Here is a 20,639-nt window from a genome sequence, read left to right as displayed (position 1 = left end):
GTCCCTCACCCACACCCCAACTTTCTACATGTGGACCGTTGTGTTTTCTTCACTTCCCACACGGCATGCTTGTAGTATTAACATATACATCCAAACATAAGCATATTTTCATCATGGGGAAAAAAATGAGGTACGTGTTGGTGCATGACCATCCTGATGATCCCAACAGAATCCCAGGACAAAAGCCTAACAAACGGTTCGACACTAGGGGACACCATATTCACAGACTTCACGCTTTACCCCCCCTCACATGGTCAACTCCCCACGTAGGGCGATCAGAACCTCCAAGCGCAAGCTCCTTCATTCCTCCATCCTGACCCAAGCACATGCACGAATGGCTTCACTCCACAGGCTTCCCCAGTGTGACTCACAGCAGAGATCTCAGCACATCGCTGCCCTCAGCTGGAGGCTCCCTGAGATGGCAGGACACTCAGGCCAGTTGATGGTCACATGAGAGCATCATCATCCCAGGTTCCCTGTCACACACTGCGTTTCATTCTAGAGGGGCCCCTACCCATCAGGCCACCTGGGGGACCCTCATCAAACCCTCATCCTCCAGCCACTGTGCTTACGTCAGGCTGTGTTTTCTCCTGAAAAAGGACTCAATCTGTAGTGAGGGAGCTCTTCTAAGGGACGCTTGGAAAATATTTTTTCACTGAAATAATGATGATCATAATAACATAATAACGTAAATAGAAGAAATTATAGTTCAATGTGCTCTCACTCCTTTTCACTCAGTTTTCATCAGATCTAATTTCCAGCGGGGTAAACAGAGAGTCCGAGACAAGGAGGACAGATCTCAGTTTACTCAGACCCCATCTTAGCGACTTAGCTTTTCATATGGAACTTCCAAACAATACGCATCCCTTGTGCACCCGAAAGGATCGTTTCCATCGACTTTTCGCCGCCCCAAGCACACACTAGGTATAAGCAGAACACAGACGATTTGATGGAGAAGGTGGGTTGGAGGCTAGATGGTTTACACAAGCAGAACCATATCGCTTGACTCCTAAGTAAAGGGGGGGTGGGGGGTAAAGGAGGAAAACTAAATGCGGGAGGTGCTAAGATACCTGGATTCCTTGACCCCAAATCCTATACAGTCCTGGCTCCTTAAACTGTGTCCAGATCACACAGCCCTGAGAGGATCTCAGGTGATCTCAGTCCAGGAGATTTGGAGGAGCAGTGGGTGGGCGGGGCGCCCCCCCCCCATATGAACCCCAAGGTGTTTACTGTTCCGCTGGCTAAGGAACGTTATCTTCTAGAATTTAAACCCATGAGTCCATACATCTCATATTTTTTTAAAAAACATATTTTTTAAAAGTTGGAGAAACTTGTATTAGTCACGGGGAAATCAGACGGGCTCTTCTAGGGAAATAATCTTTTGAGACATTGCTGCAGCGTGAAGAACCAGAATTCAGTTTTGCCAAATTCCCTCTAGCGCGTGAACTTCATCATTTACAAAGAAGATAGAAGAGATGTAACTCACACACTTCACACTGAAAATATTAACGGTGTAAGCGAGGCAACTGAAATTTGAAAATAGAGTTTTACTATGCTTCCTAACGTGCGTGTGAGAGAAGAGACATTCCAATCAAAGGTACCTGGAAGTAATAGAAAGATTTCTCACTAGTTAAAAGCAAAATCCACACATCTCCTGAAAAGCACATTTTTTACAAGCCTCATTATCCGCGCTTGACATAAAACATTCAGAAACCGAAAATGAACACGTAGATTAAAATCTCATTTTTCAAATTAAAAACACTTTCAGGGCTTCCTAGGTGGCGCAGCGGTTAAGAATCCGCCTGCCAATGCAGGGGACACGGGTTCCATCCCTGCTCCAGGAAGATGCCACATGCTGTGGAGCAACTAAGCCACAAGTCGCCACAACTATTGAGCCTGCGCTTTAGAGCCCGTGAGCCACAACTGCTGACCCCATGGGCGGCAACTCCTGAAGCCCACGCGCCTAGAGCACGTGCTCCACAACCAAGAGAAGCCCCCGCTCACCGCAACTAGAGAAAGCCCGCGCACAGCAACAAAGACCCAACACAGCCAACAAAATAACTAAATAAATTAATTTAAAAAAAAAACACTGTCAAAACAATAAATAAGGATACTTTCAGGTACCTGCGGTCATAAAGAAGAATGTGAACTTACAATATATTAAGACAAATCATTTTCTATTTCTAGAGAAGGAACGATCTCCGCGTCTAACACCAGCGGCCTCACAACTCTAAGCCGTTACCTTAAACCTCCGTCAGCATCTAACCTGAAGGGAGGCGCGCGCAGCGCCGCCCGCCGGACGCCGGACGCCCGACACGCTCCCGCGGGCGCGGAGCCTCAGCGGCCGACCGCAGCGCCCCGGACCGACCGGAAACGCCCTGGGGCGGGGCAGAGGGCACAGGCCACGCCCCCACACAAGCCCCTCCTCCGTGGCCCCGCCCCGGAGAGTGCCATTTCCTGCCGACCCGGAAGCAGATCTCCTGGATTGAAGGCCCGTTTCCTGGAGTGAGTGTCGCGCGTCGGTGTTGTCAGCGCCGCGTCCTCCTCACCCGGAGTCCGGGGCCCCGCGGCCGCCCCCGTCCCCGCCCGCGGGGAGCCCCGCCTAGTCGGGAGGCGCTCTGCCGCCGGGGCCGGACCGCCTCTGTTCCGGTAAAATCGCTGCGCGGCGGGTCCCCGCCCCGACCTTTCTGCCTCGGTTCTTTTCACCGTCTCCCCTCCGCACCCAGCGCCTTGTCAGGTCCCTCTCGGTGTGTTTTCTCCGGCCCTTGAGGGCGGCGTCGGGTCGTCACGCCTCCTCCCGACCCTGGATTCTGCAGACCCCGGTCCTCTCCTGGTCCCCTTCCGCATCCTCGCTGGGTTCTGGGGCCCGGCCCTGCTGCTCCCCGGGCGTCCGCTTCACGGTCCCTCTTCAGAGCGGTCCCTGAGCCCCGTGCTGGGGGCGTTCCCCCGCCCCTGTCCTGGGACACCCCGTGGTCTCGAATCCCATCCCACGGTCGTGCTTGTCGGGGTGCGTTTCCATTCCCGGGGCCCCCCTGGAAAGCGTGCTCTTCCTGTGAATGCGAAGGTGGGACAGGGGGATGACGGGGAAGGAGGGATCAAGGAAGAACCAGGGAGACAGAGTGAGGTAGAAAAATCAGGGGTAAGTCGAGGCTGGGGGAGTGGGTCCCATGGGCTTGGAAAGACACAGTAAGTGAAGGAGAGTGACCTGGGCAGCAGGGGGTTACATAGAAGTAGACAAAAAGAGGATCAGCAGAGAGATGGAAGAGGACAGAATAGGAGGGGGGAGTTATGACCAGCAGTAGCAGCGGGGGCAAAAGCAAGGTAGACCCCAGATGCATCTTCTTCCTCTTGGATGAGCTGTTAACTTGGCTGTGAGCTGAAGTTTCCGGCCAAGTATATATTCCCTTTGCCGTGTCTCTGAAGGTGATCGAGAGTGAGCTGGATGGTCCTCAAGGTTAGCTGGAAGAGAGCCCTTCTGTTCGTGGTGAATAAACTGCTGGGCAGTTTCCACTGCTGACCATTCATGTTCTCCAGGGCTACTGATTAGGTCTTCTTAATATCATATCTTTTGATAGTTTTAATGTGATGTTCTGGAAAAGAGGAGTTAAATACTTGAGATTATTGTGATTCAAATCATGAAAGGAAGCAGCTCTCGCTCAGGAATAGGAAATGTGATTTTTAGGGGCAGGCAGGAGTGAGAAGGGCAGACCCTGCACTCTGTCATCCAGGCCAGGTCACTGCTGGAGGCCAGTGCTGCTTCCTCTGCGCCGGCCTCCCGCTGACCCGCTTGCCTGCTCCAGCACAGGCAGGGAGTCCCAAGGCTGCTCAATAAGGGAGGGCCCAGACTTTTTAAACTAAGTATAGATCAGAAGTCTCTCTCCAGTGAGGAGGGAGAAGGGGGCACTTAACTCTGCAGGGAGCTGGAAGAAAGAACAAGAATGAAGGTCAAGGAACAGGAGGGAGACTGAGACGCTCAGGAGCAGAAGGAGGGGGAACCTCCTCCCACCCTCACCTGCGGTGACCCTGCGCTCAGCAGATACAGGAGGAGACCGTGGGGATCTGTGACCGAGAAGGAAGGTCACCCAGCTCACACACCGCCTGCTGCCACGAACCTGTGGGCTTCTGTAGGATGGGAGGGCATGCTGCAGAAATGGGCAGAAAAACCCACCTGTTAACCTCCTGTTTAATGCTTCAGAACCCCTGTGGTTTCATTGGGCAGCAGGGGACTGTCTTTGCCACTTAGTGAATTCCTTCCCTTGTGTGCTGGTGGCATAGAAGGGGGTATGTTGACTCAAAGCCCTGAAAGGCATGTTCTCCACACTGAGGAGTGATCTCAGGACTGATCTTGCCTGAGGAATAAGCTTTTCATGTGTCTTTTTTAATTCCTTGATTTGACTGTCAAAATGTTTATTTAGTTGATTTCTCTCAAATAATCTGTTTCTTCATTTTATTCTTTAATCTTTTGTGTTTCTTTTAACTTTTACTAATATCTTCTTAATTTGTAACAATTTGACATGTCAGTTTACTCTTGTTTCCTTTTATAAGGATTGGTCTATAAGGTTGAACAACTGGTTTGTTCATTTTCAAGTCCTCTCTGTTTCTATTAAGTGTGTTTAAAGTTAAACATTTTTTCCAGACAACAACCATGGCCCTATTCCAGGTGTTGGTATGTTCATTCTTCATGGTCATGGTGACTGATTGGCAGTGGCCATTCGATTATATTGTAACCCTATTGTTTAAACTATCATTGTCTTTCAGATTGTTTTGTTTGTACTGTCTGATTATTGTTTATTTTCATTTTTATCTTACTGTGGTAAGCATATGCGGCCTATCTGATATATTCTCTTTTGCATTTAGCTAAAATTTTCTCTGAGGCTAATTATAAAGTCAGATTTGATGGTTGCAGTGGGGGTAGTGAAGTCTCAACATTGGGATAAATGGGGATAAAGTCTCTACATTTTGGACGTACACACATATACACACATGTTCGTTTAAGTATGCATGTATGTGTCTTCCAGGGAATCTGGCCTCCGCGGAAGAAGGCCCGACTCAGGGACCATGCCCTGCCCCCCAGCCCTCTGGAGCTCCACCTATTCTGAACACTAAAACAAGAGCACTTTCTCAGCCCAGACTGTCTTGCTGCACTTTTGGCCATCTCCTCCACCCTACAGCCTGGAGGTATGTATCAACACTTTGAGATGTTGCCTCTGATCCTGGGGCTGTTGGTGGGCACCTGAATGGTCCCTCCTTGACCTCCTCTGTGCTTGCAGGACTGTAGAGCAGTGTGAGCAGTTGCCTGGTTCTGGGCACACTTAGAAAATACTGCAAAGCCTACAGGCGGCAGGGACCTTCTCTGTAGCTTTCCACACTTGTTCTCTTGTGTCTATTCCAGGGCCTCTGAGGGGTCTTAGGAAAGTTGTCTTTGGGCCAGGCCCCCATGGACTCCCTCCCCAGGCCTTGCAGGCAGGCTTAAATGGTTGCTGGTCCCCAGGATGACTTAGAATGTTTTCCAGAGGCTCAGGCAGGCCAGAATGTCCTCATCCAATCTCTCCTGTCAAAATGGCCACTCCAGGCCTCCTGAGAGAAACTTGGGAAGTTTGTGGACACTCGTTTCTGGAAAGGGCACTGGGAGTGACTTGAAAGCATCTGTGTATGTATGTATTTTGTGGAACCCTCTGTAGTCCCCTTCAGTAAACTCGATAACCTGCATGGATAGAAAAAGCTGATTCAGTGTTTTTTAACAACAGTAGTAAATCATAATTGTTGTAATAAGTACAGTGATGGTGATTAACATCAATAATAAAGGTCTTTATGATGCGAGCAATAGCAACAGGAAACTGAAGGAGGTGGGAGAATGGACTATAGACCTCAGTGAATGAGTGACCAGATACCCAGGTGGGACTTGGGGGGGATTGAATCAGAATCCTAGATCTGCTCCTTGAGACCTGTCCCCTGAAGGGAAAGAACAAACAGCAAGAGAGAAAAAGAAACACGGGAAGTGGGGCACAGGTGAAAGCGAGGACTCCTAGGAGATCATCTGCAGGCAAGACTTTCCAGGAAGAGAGGAGCCCAGGTCCGGGGCCTCCCTGCTGCTCCGTCCCCATCCCTGGATGTCTGCAGGAGCGGGGCCTCCCAGGAAGGCAGGCCAGGCCCTTGATCCAATCCCTGCTCCCCTACCAGGAACACTAAGCCCAGGCGCTCTCAGCCCTAAGTACTGGCTGCCATCTGCTTCTCCTGGGACCTTCAGCATCTGTCACCCCTGTTCCAGTACCTCTCCCTGGGGCTGCTGGAGGTGTTATCCCCCTCCTCTGGCTGGCGGGAAGCCTGGGGATAAAATACCAGATGAAAAGCGGGCAATAATTATGAACAAATCAGAGGATGGGAAAGATGTTTAATTGTATGAGTGTTTGTAAACTGTAGATACTCAAAAACAGCAATTCAGAGCCAGAGCTGGATCCCATTCTACCTAGAATAGACTTTGTGAAGAATTCTGTGAGATCCTCCATGGTGTAAGGGAAGATGCAGTAACATGTAGCACTCCGTGGACAAGAAAATAAAGCTGAGCCAGAAACTCTTCTTAAAACTGCCATGATGTTTGGTATAACTACATAAAGCAGGAAATTCATAGTAACTTGCTGTAAAAACTCCTCCAAAACAGGCATAGCATATGGACACTCATCACACAAAAGTGCTCAAAGAAATGGATATACCTGTATAGACATGGGAAGGTGCACAGAGACATAGGTATGGATATAGGGGAACAGCTCTCTATATGACATGGGAAGGCAAAGTATTGAAACAACGATATAATAACATAGGAATCCCTTGCTTAATCTCCTCTGATTAACTGGTAAGATTAACCAAAGTGAAAAATCCTGCTTCCTATGATGAAAGAAAAGCGCATTCTCATACGTTGCAGATAGAACAACATATGAGAATATGCTGGGGGTTAGCAACCAGGCAATCTCTGTTCACTTTTAAAATACACATGAGCTCACAACTAGAATGCATCTTCTGCGAATCTCCCTCAGTAATAAACTCGTTGTTAATTAAGAATGCCAGGTAAAGATGTTCAGGTTGACATCACTGTAAGAGGCAGGAGAAACCAACCTCAAATCAAGCAGTGAGCGAATGGTTGATTAATTTGAGGTTCACTTCTGTATTGGAACAATAGAGAAATGTAAGGAACTTGGAGAGCGTTCCAGCTTTTTTTTTTTTTTTCAGTTTTTTTTATTGTGATAAAATACACATAACATAACATTTACCCTCTTAACCATTTTACTATTGTCCAAACTACCACCACCATCTATCTCTAGAACTCTTCATTTTACAAAACTGAAACTAAAACCATGAAACAGTAAATAGCTCCCGGTTCCCTCCTTCCCCGTCTCCTGTCAACCGTCATTCTACGTTCTGTGTCTGCTCTACTACATTGTTTTATGTATTCCTTTTTTTTCTTCTTTTTTGAATTAAATCATAACATTATTTTTGTCACATCATTTCCTTTGTTCTCTTTACCATGTACATGGATTTTATAGGTTGCGGACTTGTCTTTCACAGCTTTCTATTTGTCTCTAGTCCTTTCAGTAGTTTTTACTTAATCCTTACTTACTTAAGTCTTTTATCTTTTGCTCATTTTAAAGCCTGTCATCCACATAAATGATTGACTTTTTAGCACTTGTCTGTTTTCCTCTCTCAGATCTCCCAGTGTGGTCTCTTCTCTTCAATTACTTATTTATTTTTAAATAAATCTTTATTTATTTTACTTTAGGAGTTTTGGAGCTCTGTCAAGTCAGTTTTCCTTCCTCTGTTGTCTTATAACCTCTTACTTTAATTCCTGTAATTATGCTTTGAATTCCTATTAATTAAGGTTTTTAATAGTTTGTAGTCTATCCATCACTAAAATTATTGGATAATTTTTAAATGATGTTCTGCTCCAAGGCAAAGAATATTCTGCTCCTTGAATATTAATTTTCAGTTTCTTTTTCACTCCAACCTCTCTTATGCTTTAGCCTTTTTAATAGTAAGTTTGGTTATTTTTTCCAAGTTGTTTTCATTGAGTTGAGTTCTTCTTAAGCCACATGAATTCATGGTGATAGTTTGGAGAAAAATAGCAGGAACTCTTCTTGGCTCAAAGAAATGACTGCTTAACACAGGACATTTGGAAAGTTTGTGGGACCTAGTTGAGGTTTTCCATAATCTAAGAAAGATCAGCTCCCGAGGGGCTGCTTTTATTTACAGTTCTCATCCTCTCATGACCTTGGATGCCTCCATTTGGAAGCGTGCGCAGAGCACAGTGATGCCCAGGTGCATTCCTTCCCACTCACAGGCTGTTCTGCTTCATGTGCAGAGAGGCTCCCTGGAGATCCCTGTATGTCCTTAGAAGAAAAATCCTAAAGGTAAAAAAATTATTTTACATTTCAATTTAAATCTGCCTTGAAGTCAAAACCTAACATAACCCCATGGACAATGCCTTGTTAGTCTTCTAGATCTGGCTTTCTTCTCCTTGGATTCTCCCACATGCTCTTGATAAGTCAGTAGGTAAACCATGTTCATGGAGTATCCTTGGACATTGTGAACCATCATAGATATTGACTACCTTTCCCCCGTTATCAGATCCTTGCATTAATCTGGGGCTTTTCTTTCAGATCTGATTGAAAGTACTGTCCTCCCTGCTGGGTGACTCACAGAGGAAAAGAAGTGGAAACAGTACCCAGAATCCAGCTATCACCCTCCACCCCCAGACATTTAAATAACCCTGCAGATCCTCAGTCCCCTCAACTCACCCTAGAAGATTCCAGTTCCTCATCAGAGTACAGGCACACAGCAGGCAGAGAGCAAAGCTTGAGAACCACCCTGGCACTACTTGTCTCTGTGATGCTGAAGATATTCTCCTTCCTGTGTGTTACAGAGAAGATTCAAATTTCCAGGTATGGACCAATGTCTGGGGGAGGGGTGTCCTCACTATCCTGAAGAGCAGCTGCCTCAAAGCTTGGGGTAGAGGCAGGTGTTTGAGGGGTGTAGAACATAGGACCCAGTCCAAGTGCACTAAAAGGGAGAATATTGGGATAAGAGCTTAGAGCACAGCTAGAGCAGGGCAGCAACTGCTTTCTGACCTTGTGGTCTCAGAGGAGGACAGCAGGGGCTCGGAGGTGAAACCACAGCCTCACCTCAGTTCCAGAGATGAATGTCCGTTTTCTCCGTCTGCAGAGTCTGTAAGCTTTGGAAGATGCTAGTTGAACATTCCGCATTATGGAGACACGTACTTGACACCTTACAGGGTATGTATGGACTCTATTTGGGAAAATGCTTGCAGGTCTCTGCTGTAAACCTGGCTTGGCAGTTCTTACCCAGAACCATGCTGGGCTCCTTGGAGTGGGTGTATATGGTGACCCATTGGAACTCTGATGTTATCCAGGCGCTTGAATCTCAGTCGTTCCACTCCCTGATTCACGTTGAAGGCAGTTGATTTTGGTCCTTGGATCGTCGGAATGTCGGGGTGTTGCAGGGAGAGGCCCAGTTTTGAGGCGTCTCTTCCAGAGACACATGGGGTCACGGTTCTAGTCACTGAGTGTGGGGCTCTATGTGATCCGAAGCAGAAAGCCTTCTGAATCATTCCAGCTTTAATTAAGGAAGCTGGGAAGAGGTGCCCTCACCAAACTAAACTCTAGTTGCATGTTCTATGCTCGAGGCAATTCCCAATCACCAAACATCCCCAGTCCCCGCAAGTCTGGAACTACACAACTGTGAGATTTCAGAGTCATGGATCTTCGAGGAAAGTGACTTCTCTCCACTACTCTCCCAACACAACCTTGTCCTGGACCCTCTTCTTACCTTCTGTGGCAGGCAGGTGATGAACTTGTCCAGGCTGCAGGCACCAGGGTAGGACTCCAGGTAAAACCTGGATGTGGTGTGTAATTTGTAAGGAATTTGAGCGTTGGAGACAGGCAGAACAAAGTTAAAATTATAGATGTGTCATTTCTAGCTGTGGCTTTGTTATATGATTAAATTTTTTGAACCTCTTCTGTGTGTGTCATTTGTTATATTGGTAAACAAACAAATCGCCAGGTTTATTATAAGGACTAAATGAGTGAATATATGTAAATATCCAAGCACTGAGTCGTGTTTGATACAAGCATATTATCTTCTTTTTCTGGCCCTCAGGTACAAATGGGTAAGTTAATCCTACTTTTGTTTACGATGCGTTATCATCATCTTTCCATGAAATATATTTAGTTACTGTTGGTATTTTAGGGGAGAATTTACACTTTATAAATGCTTTCTCTGTGTGTCTCACACACATTTGTGTGCATATATATGTATATACATGTACATATCCATGTGTGTTGTGTATAATGAAATGCAAGGATATTGCAGCTAATTAAGATTAATGCAGAACAGGATTTCAAGGATTTCAGCTACCCCTTTAGTAAGAAAACAGATGGAGGTAACTAGATTTCCTCCTAAACCCCAGCCATCCTTGACACACAGAATTGAGACATCCTTGACGACAGTAGCTCTATGACTTGTGCACTCCTGCTGCTTTCTTGTGCAGGGGATGTTGAGGACTAGGCTGGCAGGGTGGGTGCCAGGGTTCCTGCAAATGGAGTAAGTTCTTAAATTAACTCCATCCTAAAATTAGACTCCTAGCTTGACTAGAAGGTCTGTGGGGGACAGAACTGAAAGAGTTACGGGAGATCTGGAAGGGCGTGAGGTTCCAGAGGGCTGCCATGAGTGCTGGAGAACCACTGCTTAGTGCCTGAGGATTTCCACAGGGCTTACCTACAGGGGGAAACCAAAGTCCACATGTGCACGAGTCGGGTCACTGTGGTTTGGAGTCAGGGAGAGAATTGGATAACTCTGGATACCAGCGACTAATTAACATAGCAAGTGCAATACTTTTGATGTTCTTGCCCATAAGTTATCTGTATTTCTATGTTTTTTAATTAACAGCTATGAATTCTTCTTACTTTTGGCTCTAGGAGAGGTGTAGAGTCCTCTGTGTTTCCAATAGAGTGTGTACTGCAACAAACTTCCCATAGAGTTTGTTGGTTACACTGGGAGTCACACCCAGGCGAAGGTTTGGGCTTCATGAAAGTGCACACAGGACTGGAGTCTCACAGCCTCTTTCTCCACTCTCAGCTTCGCCTGCTTAGTGCCTGAACTGTCTGTGAGTGAAAACGCAGAGAAAGACTGCTGGCGGCAGAGCTATTGACAATGCAGCCACTGGTGAGTAGGGAATGCCTCTTTCTACTGAAGTTGCACACACTGCTGCTGACAACAGATGGACAGGCCTCTCTTACTTGCATGGATGCTCTAAGTGCAGTAAAGACATACTCAGGGGTCTGAGCTCTGGTGAGATCTTCCCAGGACTATGGCATGGCTGTCATGGGTCAGGAACTCCTCAATAACGAGTATCCTCCCTAACATCACACTCATTTATTCCACCCTCCATTAAGCTTGTGTATTTACAGAAGAGGTGAGAGAAGTTTTCTTTCTCTAATCCGTCCATGGTCTCGTTGGGGAATAGTTCACACGTTAATCATGTTATTGGCTATCATGGTCTAAGGTTGTGGTGAAGAGAGCTGAGGGAGGAGTCCAGCAGGGAGGCCAAGGTCTCATCAGTGCGTTCTTCAGTCCAGCCTTCACAGGTCCTGTGAGGGCTGTGAGCTGTGAAGGCAGCATGAGAGAAGCCAAGGCCGGAGGAGGCGTGAGGAGTCATTCTTTTTTTTTCCAATTTATAAGTTTTGGCAGAATATATTTGTTCTTTTAGGAACTTCTTAAAAAGAAAATTAACCCCTTTTTTTCATATTTGGTAACTGGAACTAATGTATAGGGAGTATTATTTCCTTAACTGTGGCTCTACATTCAGGAGGATTGGGGTAGAGTAAAGTGTAAGACCATGTGGAAAGCTTTGAGGAACTAGATAGACCAAAACCAATCAACAGGCTTCTGTTGCCCTTTAGCAGAGACAAGCTAAAGAAAGGAGACAGGGATGACTGGTGTTTGAGGTGCCAGAGGAAATTGAGAGCGGGGGGTCCTCCAACCAAGGGATGGTCAGGCTGGGTCTGTCCTTCAGGACAGCCACCCCCGAGCCCCCGGCTTGTGCTGCTGAGCCATCTGACCCCACACCTTACTATGAACCCCAAATGCCGCAGCACTCAGCAACGCCACGCCTGTTGATACCAAGTTCTGTATGAAACCTGTTCATTTCTGAAGAATGCTGGAGATGGTTTCAAGGTTCGCAGACATTTTAGTAAGTAATAGGCTAAGGCTTGTATTTAATACACGTTTACTTAAATAGGAAGAACTTCTTCCATTACTTCATTGGCTCTTTGAATACTCTAACAGGTTATTAAACCACTTAATAGATGAAGAGTCTGAAGTTCATTTAGGGGAATGATATAAACATAGTTATGGCTTAAAAGTGGCAAATCATAGTTATTGTTTGTCTTGGGTGTGTCTATAAGTTTTTGGTTTTTTTTTTTTTTTGTGGAAATTAATCAGGAAGAGAGTGCTTTGAATTTTCGAGTGCAACTTTTAATCACATGTCTGAACGCGTAATTACCAGTTTTTTGTTACACGACACTTCATGTGATATTCCTTGATAATAAAGTTTTATTAATTCAGACTGTGTATATCTCTGTGCTGTATTGAAAAGCAGATGCCAGCTCAGCACTGAGAATGAACTGATAGGAACCCCAAACTCTGTTTGATATTTCTGTACACCCAGCTTCTCCGCCCCTTTCCTGGTGCTGCCGTATCCACCCTCCTGCTCTGGACAGTAGTAGGGACAGCTCTGTCTAAACCCCATGTCCATGTTTAGGAATCAGTGACATTCGATGATGTAGCAATAGACTTCACCCAGGAAGAGTGGGCCCTGCTGGACATGTCCCAGAGGACGCTGTTTAGAGACGTGATGCTGGAGAACATGAGTCATCTGGTCTCCGTGGGTGAGTCTGGCGACATGTATGTGTGTGGACAGGCAGGCAGGTATTCATTGATGCAATCAGTAAGTAGAACAGCTTCTGCATCCTCCCTCCACTCTGTCCTGATTCTTCCATAGACCTACATGAAAGAGAGTCGTTTCTTTAATATATTCCTTACATCTAGTTTGTCACCCCACTAAAAAACATAATCTTGACCACATTTTAATGTGTCTTGCTACTCAACCTCTAACACTCAGAACAGACCTGGGAACTCAATGAATATTTTTGAATGCAAAAATAAAGTCAGTAAATATTTTCTAAATATTCTGCTCTAGCCACTATGCTGAGGCTTGACAGCAGACTAGAGAAAACAGCAAAACCTTGATTATTCTTGTGGAACTTATGTTTATTGGCGTCTGTTTGAAAATAATATTCAACCACTGTGGAGACGTTTCATTTCTCCATTCTTGTAAAGAATGAAGAGTCTGTGCTCTGTCTTCAAACGTGGCCATGGACATCACCATCCAGAGGTCTTCACTATTTTGGTTACATGATCTGTACTTCAGTGTTTTCTCTGTTCATGGTTTTGTTGCCTGGGCTGAACTTCAGTGGTCTCCTTATTCTTTCTCAGTAGCCTGTCCTGAACTTGATGATACTGCACTTTTATTAATACAGAACTCAAAGTCCACCTTTTTTCCATGAACAGGGTGTCAGCATTGCAAATCAGATGTGATTTTCCAGTTGCAGCAAGGTGAAGAGCTGTGGATTGAAGGAAGAGGATTTTTCCAAAGCCACAGTCCAGGTATGCAGTGGGGCCCAGTGCTTCAATATGAGGAGGTGCCTAGTCAGTGAGTATGTACTTGGAAACATCAACTGAAGATTTTGTTGGGTGAGTGATATTTTCTGAAATGTAGGTGAAGGACATTGGGGCAAAATTCTTCAGATATTATTACTTACGTATTTCAGTTACATTCATGTGTCCTCTTGCCATTATCTTTTTTTGGCTTTGGGGAGAGTTAAGCTTTCACATAATAACTCTTGTTCTTATCCTCCCCTTTGAAGGTTTTCCCTCTCTCTACCTAGCCAAAATCTCATCTCCATTTTAATATTTTCATATTTCAGTCCTGAAAATCTTTACTAATTGTCAGTGCCCTATAATGTGTTTCTATTTCCTAGCGCATTCCCCATTGAAGTCCCAATTTTTGAAACATACTCATAAAGGTCTTGGACCTTTTCAACATTTTCATTCCCCTAATGCCATTCTAATTTTTTTTTTTCAATTATTTGAGGCAGGGAAAGTGCCCTTAAAGAAGAAATGTTGGCCACACAGCATATCAGCAGGAAGGACACATCTACACTCATCCCAGTGGTAAGTTCCCTGAGTGTTAACCCTGGTCATCCAAACTAAGGACCTAGCAGTGGGATGTTAGCAGTCAAGCACAGTATTAAGCTATTTCTGAGCAGAAAGTTATGGATGGTTTGAATTTAGTGAAGAAATTAACCTGAGCTCAAAACCATAACCTCAGATCTTAAAAAGGGGGGCAACTGCATAAATATTGCTTATATGCTGAGTCTCTGAAGCATATTGCTATCTTCAAAATTAACCTGTAAGCTTGCAGCTGGGATGCTATAAAGAAAAAGTCTTGTGTATGCAGGGAGTAATACATTGTGTGTATGCAGGTAATGTTGGAAAGTTTTTTGTTTTTTGTTTTTTGTTTTTTAAGAGCATAGGCTCAGTAGTTGTGGCGCACAGGCTTAGTTGCTCCGTGGCATGTGGGATCTTCCTGGAGCAGGGATCGAACCCGTGTTCCCTGCATTGGCAGGTGGATTCTCAACCACTGCGCCACCTAGGAAGCCCCTGTTGGAAAGATTTTAAATGGAGACTCTCACTGAATGATTTGTTTTAGATTTGTATGTAGAGAAGGGAATGTATGAATGTATGTGGACGAACCGTTAACAGCCTTCCCTCTCCTTCCCAAAAGCAGACATCATCTCACACTCCAGAGGATCCCTGTGAATGTAATGATTTGGGAGAAGATTTCATTCATAGGTCCACTTTGAGTCAACATTTGTTAACTCACACGGAAAAGACACCCTATATCGGCAAACAGTGTCAGAAATCCCTTAGTGACCAATCGGACCTTAATCAACATAAGCAGATCCACAGTAGAGGTAAATCATGTGAGTGCCACCTGTGTGGGAAAGCCTTTAGTAATTGCTCTAGCCTTAGGAGACATGAGATGACGCACACTGGAGAGAAACCGTATGAATGCCATATCTGTGGGAATGCCTTTATTCAAAGCTCTGACCTTAGAAAACACAATCTAACTCACACTGGAGAGAAACCGTATACATGTCATCTCTGTGGGAAAGCCTTTAGTCAGTCCTCTAACCTCAGACAGCATGAGAGGACGCACACTGGAGAGCAGCCATATGAGTGTCCACTCTGTGGGAAAGCCTTTAGTAAGTGTTCTGCTCTTAGACGACACGAGAGAACTCACACTGGAGAGAAACCGTATGAATGTCACCTCTGTGGTAAATCCTTCAGTCAGTGTTCTGCCCTTAGACGACATGAGGGAACCCACAATGGAGAGAAAATTATGGATGCCTTCAGTAAGTATTCTGACCTTAGATGACGTGGTATTATAAATGTAACGAACGTGGGTGAGACTTCAACCATAGCTTTAACTTTTAAACACACCAGAGGACTCACATCAAAGAAAACCCTGTAATCAATGGGGAAGATCCTTCAGTTTTCCTTACTCAGCTTGACGTGTGCAAATGTATATGGAAGAGTCCATATGTGTGGCATTTATGTGGCAAAACCTTCAGTCAGTGGTATGAACCATAGATGACGTGAGAACTCATGCTGTAAGTGATAACAACAGCTCTAAACTGTAAACACACTAGAGGACTTGCACCAGGGAGAATCCAGGCCTGCAATCAATGTGAAAATGCCTTCATTTGTAATTCATGGTTACGTAACATGAGCAAACTTCACTTGGGAGAGCCCCTAGATCTAATCACTGTGAACAGACATTCAGCCAAGCACAGTCTTGATGTGCATGAGAAAACTCAGTGAAGGAATAACTACTACATCAGGAAGTACGAGGATGAAGGCTCTTGATGAATACCAAGTAATTCATCCTGGAGAAATGATTCAGTGAAAAATCATGAGAAATCCTTTACTCACAGAGCCACAGTTGTGGTACACGTGTGGATCAGACTGTACAGAACACTCTCAGTGTCAGGAAAGAAGGAATGTCTTCAGTAATCTCATTTCATAGTCAACATTAAGGTTCCCACACTGAGGAGACAGCGATCCTACAATCAAAGTGGAGAAAACTTCGTCTATATTTCACATTAGAAAACTAAGTTTAGGGGGTGAAAAACCCTTTAAAAGAGCCTTTTACCTACAATTTAGCAAATAATTCCAGACTTTGAGAGAACTATGGAGAAAAATCTGATATATAAATGCAAGATATTGATAGTAAAGTGATCTGGGAATACTGAATGCACAATTTTGTAAGAAATCAAACTTTTTTTCAATAGATGATTATTTGTAAATATTTAAACAATAAAGTCTGTTGCTGAGAAGTGTAGTCTGTTGGTGAAGCTGCCATGTTCTTCATGCAGCTGCAGATACACAGCCCTGGGTGCATGGTGTGTTGGGGAGACTCAACCCCCCTCTCTGAGTCTCCCCTTCCCAACAGCTCCCTCCACACATCTCAGCTCTACTCATTCCAGCTTCCCAGCAACATGAGCCATCCCCATCCTTGCCCGGGTGGTGACTCAACAGGAACCTTCACCCCACTGGCTGGTTTCTCAGTGTGCCGTGACCCCGGCCTACGGTGCAGACAGAATTGTGGATATCTAGTGTAAACCACTGCGTAGTGCTAGCGTGTCTCTGCCCCTGGGCAGCTCTGTGGGGCCAGAGAGACAGGCAGCTCTGCTGTCCCAGACCAAGAAGACTCCTTGCATTTTTCCAGGAAGCCTCTGATTTGAACTAACTGGGTGCAGGAGTTCATTGTATGGCCCCATCCCACATCATATTCAGGCGCATCCTGAGTTATGCAGCTACTTGCTTCCCAAGCAGAGCCACTGCTTTGCCCTCCACCACCCCTGCCCCTGCCCCCACAGCAGTCTTGAAAAGAAGACCCCAGCGATATAGTATCCCCTAACCTATCAGACACTACATAAGCCCATCTTATCATTAACTTCATGTTCTTTTCTGCAAGCAAAATAAAAGTTGTCTCAAAGGAGGTCTCCCCTGCTTTGCTCCCAGGGCTTGGGAATGTATTGTCCATCAGCGAACTCCAATACTGAACCTAAACCTCAAGGGGAAGTGCTCTCAAGAGATAACTCAGCTGATCTGTGCTCTTTCCAAACTGGCACAAGCCCCAAATCACAGCTGGACAGGCACATCTTGGGGTGAAACTGACACATCATAACTTAAAAACACAAAACAACAGCAACAACAACAAAAACCCTCAACAAGTGATGATTCCATTCAGCTAGGGTGGAAACAGTTGAGTCGTGTACGAGGATGATGAGCCACTAGAACTCAACATCTTGGTGCTCTGGCTGGAGGGGGGTCAGCTGTGATCAGGCAGGGACACGTGGAAGTGTGACCAAGCGGTAAAGGGAACAAACTAGTGAGCAGAAGTTCAGATCTTGGAGACAGACAGACCCCATGGGTTCTTATTGCCACTGTCACAGCCCATGAGACCTTGTTTCTGAACTTTTCTGTGGCTGGTTCCTCAATTCTGAGGTGGAAGTAAGCTTAGTGCCTTTATCTTAAAGTTATAATGAATGCTACTAATGAGTTGATAGTGTATACACCACATTGTTACTGTAGGTAGTAGGCACTTTGTGTTTGCAAATAGAGAATATTTTTTATAAACTGAGATCTGAGTACACCAGTCTTCCTTATCTCATTTTTGTATTGAAATATTTCATATCACTTAAAAATATAATAGATCTGTATTATTACTACACATGGCTAGAGTCTACGACAGCCTGCACAGCAGACAGGCTCTACATGGTTAAAAACCTACTAATTTGAGCTGTGTTTAAAACAATTCAGTATATAAAAATTTAAATTTAGCACTGGTGGACCTTTGAGCTAATGGGCCCGGTCTCCTGTGAAGATGTAAATAACAAGCGCAGTATTCAAGGGCCATCTCTGACTCATTTATAAAACACTGCTTGATCATCTCAACTGCTTTTTTCCCTCATAGTCACTGATTGTTCTGCCTGCTCAGATCTGATGTCGGAACCCCCTATTAGTATTTTATATCACCTAGAGCATATAGATGAAAGCCCATAGTAACTTTTAACTCCAGAATTTCTATTTGACTCCATTTTATAATTTCTCTCTATTGGAAGTCTTGATTTGGTGAAGCAACATTTGCCTGGTTTCCTTTAGTTCTCTGAGCATCACTGCGACACTTGTTTAAAGCCTTTGCCTAGAAAGTCCAATGTCTGCGCTCCGTCAGGGACAGTATCTGTTAATTTTCTTTTTCTTCTCCCTGAGGATAGGGTGTACTTTCTTGTTTCTTTGCATGACTCATAATTTTTTTGTTGAATACTGGATATTTTGAATATTATAGTGTGTCTAGAAATCAGATTCTCCTGCCTTCCTGGGATCTGTTGTTGGCACTTTATGTGGTTTGGGCTTATTTGTTTGTTCACTGATTTTCTGAACCCTTCCCGTAAAAGGTCTTGTCATGAATGCCACTGACGTCTCTGTTCTGTTAGCTTAGTGGTCATCTTGTGATTTGAAAGGTATCTCCTTACAAACTGCAGCCAAAAAAGCCAAAACCAAAAACAAAAACCCCACACACATAAAATACTTTGCCAGTCTTAGCAAATCTTCTCTGCGTTGGTGTTTTCCTTAAAGCTTCGCCAGGAAGTTGACAGCTCTGTCTGACCCCTCACTGGCTGCTTGCTCTTACTGTCTTGCACCACTTACTGTGCTGTATTTGACACGATTTGTGGATAAGTATTGATATGTTATGAACTAGGGTCCACACTTTATTCAGATTTCCCTAGGTCTGCCCTTCCTATTTCAGAATCTATCCTGTATACCACATTGAGTCACTCAGCATGGCTCCCAAAGCTTCTCTTGGCTGTGATATTTCCTCAGACTTTTTTATTTGTGATGACTCGGACGGTCTTCAGAAGTACCAGTCAGCTTTGTCTGACATGAAGATGCTGAAACACAGGCGTACTCATTTTATTACACTTCACTTTATTCGCTTCGCACATACTGAGTTTTTCACAAATTGAAGGTGTGTGACAACCGTGCACTGATCAAGTCTATCAGTGCCATTCTTCCCTCTGTGTCACATTTTGGTAATTCTTGCAATATTTTGAAATGTTTCATTATTGTATTGGTTATTGTGATCTGTGATCAGTGATCAGTGATGTTACTACAAGACTTACTAAAGTCTCAGATGATGTTTAGCATTTTTTAGCAATAAAGCATTTTTAACTAAGGTCTGTACATTTTTTAGACATGATGCTATTGCATAGTTAAGAGGCTACAGCATAGTGTAAACATCACTTTTATATGCACTGGGAAACCAAAAATTTCACGTGACTTGCTTTATTGCAATGTCACTTCTTGCTGTTGTCTGCAGCTGAACCCACAATATCTCCAAGGCAAGCTTGTATCATCTTAAAACATTTTTGAGAGGTAGCAGTTCATGTAACAGCAATAAAACAAATGTCTATCACGATGAATTTGTATGAAGCACTTTATTTCTACGTTTCTGGTCATGTTACTGGGGAGGCCTCTCACTGCTGTTCTCCACACAGGAAATGAAAACCAATACCTCTGTCACCTACCTCTGTGTCCTCAGATGGTGCATGGGAACCAGGATTTTCTACACTCCAATTACACATGAACAATACCTCCCAAATAAGCAAGCAGGTCCTCAACAACTCTGAGAAGTTCCGCCATAAGACATGTGTTAAGACCTGGAGATTCCTAAATTTAAATATGTGAGATATTTAATAAGATGTAGACTGTCTCTAAAACTGGTTCTAGTGTTGCCAAAGCAGAGAAAAGCCATTTGAATACATGGGTCCCCCTTATCCACTGCTCTGTGGTCCTCCTCATCACAGAACCCAGAGCCCCGCCAGTCCTATGAGTAAATCAGCCATAACTACAGCAAGGAGAACTATCACCTGGTTTCTAGTCTTTTCCATATGGGAAAGCAACCCCTGGGTGATAACTGTGCTGTACTTGGAAGATTAATATCACCACTACATTTAATATTCAAAGGTCCCCCTTACTCAGTTTATTAGTTCCTGCAGACAAACTGTACAGCTGTCCTTTGGGGAAAACTAGCCCAGAGAGAAGTGACCAACACACGCATGTGAAGCATTCTGAAAAGCATCTTGGAATTGAATAAGAACTATAGTTAAATTCAAGTTCCACTGCACTTGATAAGGAGAATATTCTTACAGGTTTTCACATTTTAAAACTTGCTTTAATTAAAATGGTTTAGGAATCACATTTGAGGTGAAAACAAAGTTATATTTCTTCCCGCAGCCGCCAGGCAGTGAGAGCCCTCAGAGTTTAGAACAGCAGGATTCGCTGATAGGTGGACTGCAGTCATGTCTGGAATTCAAAAGAAAAACCAATGAGAAGATGTTCAGCAGAAGGGTGAATTTAAATAATAATAATTGCAATACTGACGA

At 44.5% G+C, this 20,639-nt stretch overlaps 1 protein-coding gene across 3 annotated transcripts; it reads left to right on the top strand.

The window, feature by feature from the left end:
* Positions 1 to 2,477: 2,477 nt before the first annotated feature.
* On the top strand, positions 2,478 to 20,604 carry LOC130830267 (zinc finger protein 705A-like). Of its 3 annotated transcripts, XM_057697399.1 has the most exons (10): positions 2,478 to 2,649; positions 5,019 to 5,178; positions 8,649 to 8,930; positions 9,211 to 9,281; positions 11,143 to 11,229; positions 12,827 to 12,953; positions 13,636 to 13,731; positions 14,219 to 14,298; positions 14,912 to 15,101; positions 20,491 to 20,604. In XM_057697399.1, exons 5-10 carry the CDS (start codon positions 11,218 to 11,220, stop codon positions 20,502 to 20,504), a joined length of 519 nt encoding a protein of 172 aa, XP_057553382.1. In that variant the 5' UTR covers positions 2,478 to 2,649; positions 5,019 to 5,178; positions 8,649 to 8,930; positions 9,211 to 9,281; positions 11,143 to 11,217; the 3' UTR covers positions 20,505 to 20,604. The 3 variants fall into 3 exon arrangements, with proteins under 3 accessions (XP_057553382.1, XP_057553381.1, XP_057553380.1); XM_057697398.1 differs by lacking the exon at positions 20,491 to 20,604 and having other exon boundaries at positions 14,915 to 16,526; XM_057697397.1 differs by lacking the exon at positions 20,491 to 20,604 and having other exon boundaries at positions 14,912 to 16,526.
* The last annotated feature ends 35 nt before the right edge of the window (positions 20,605 to 20,639 follow it).

This window comes from Hippopotamus amphibius, chromosome 10, assembly GCF_030028045.1.
Source record: "Hippopotamus amphibius kiboko isolate mHipAmp2 chromosome 10, mHipAmp2.hap2, whole genome shotgun sequence".
Classification (NCBI taxonomy): domain Eukaryota; kingdom Metazoa; phylum Chordata; class Mammalia; order Artiodactyla; family Hippopotamidae; genus Hippopotamus; species Hippopotamus amphibius.
Note: the sequence above shows the minus strand (reverse complement) of the source record. Positions and strands in the feature narration are given on the sequence as shown.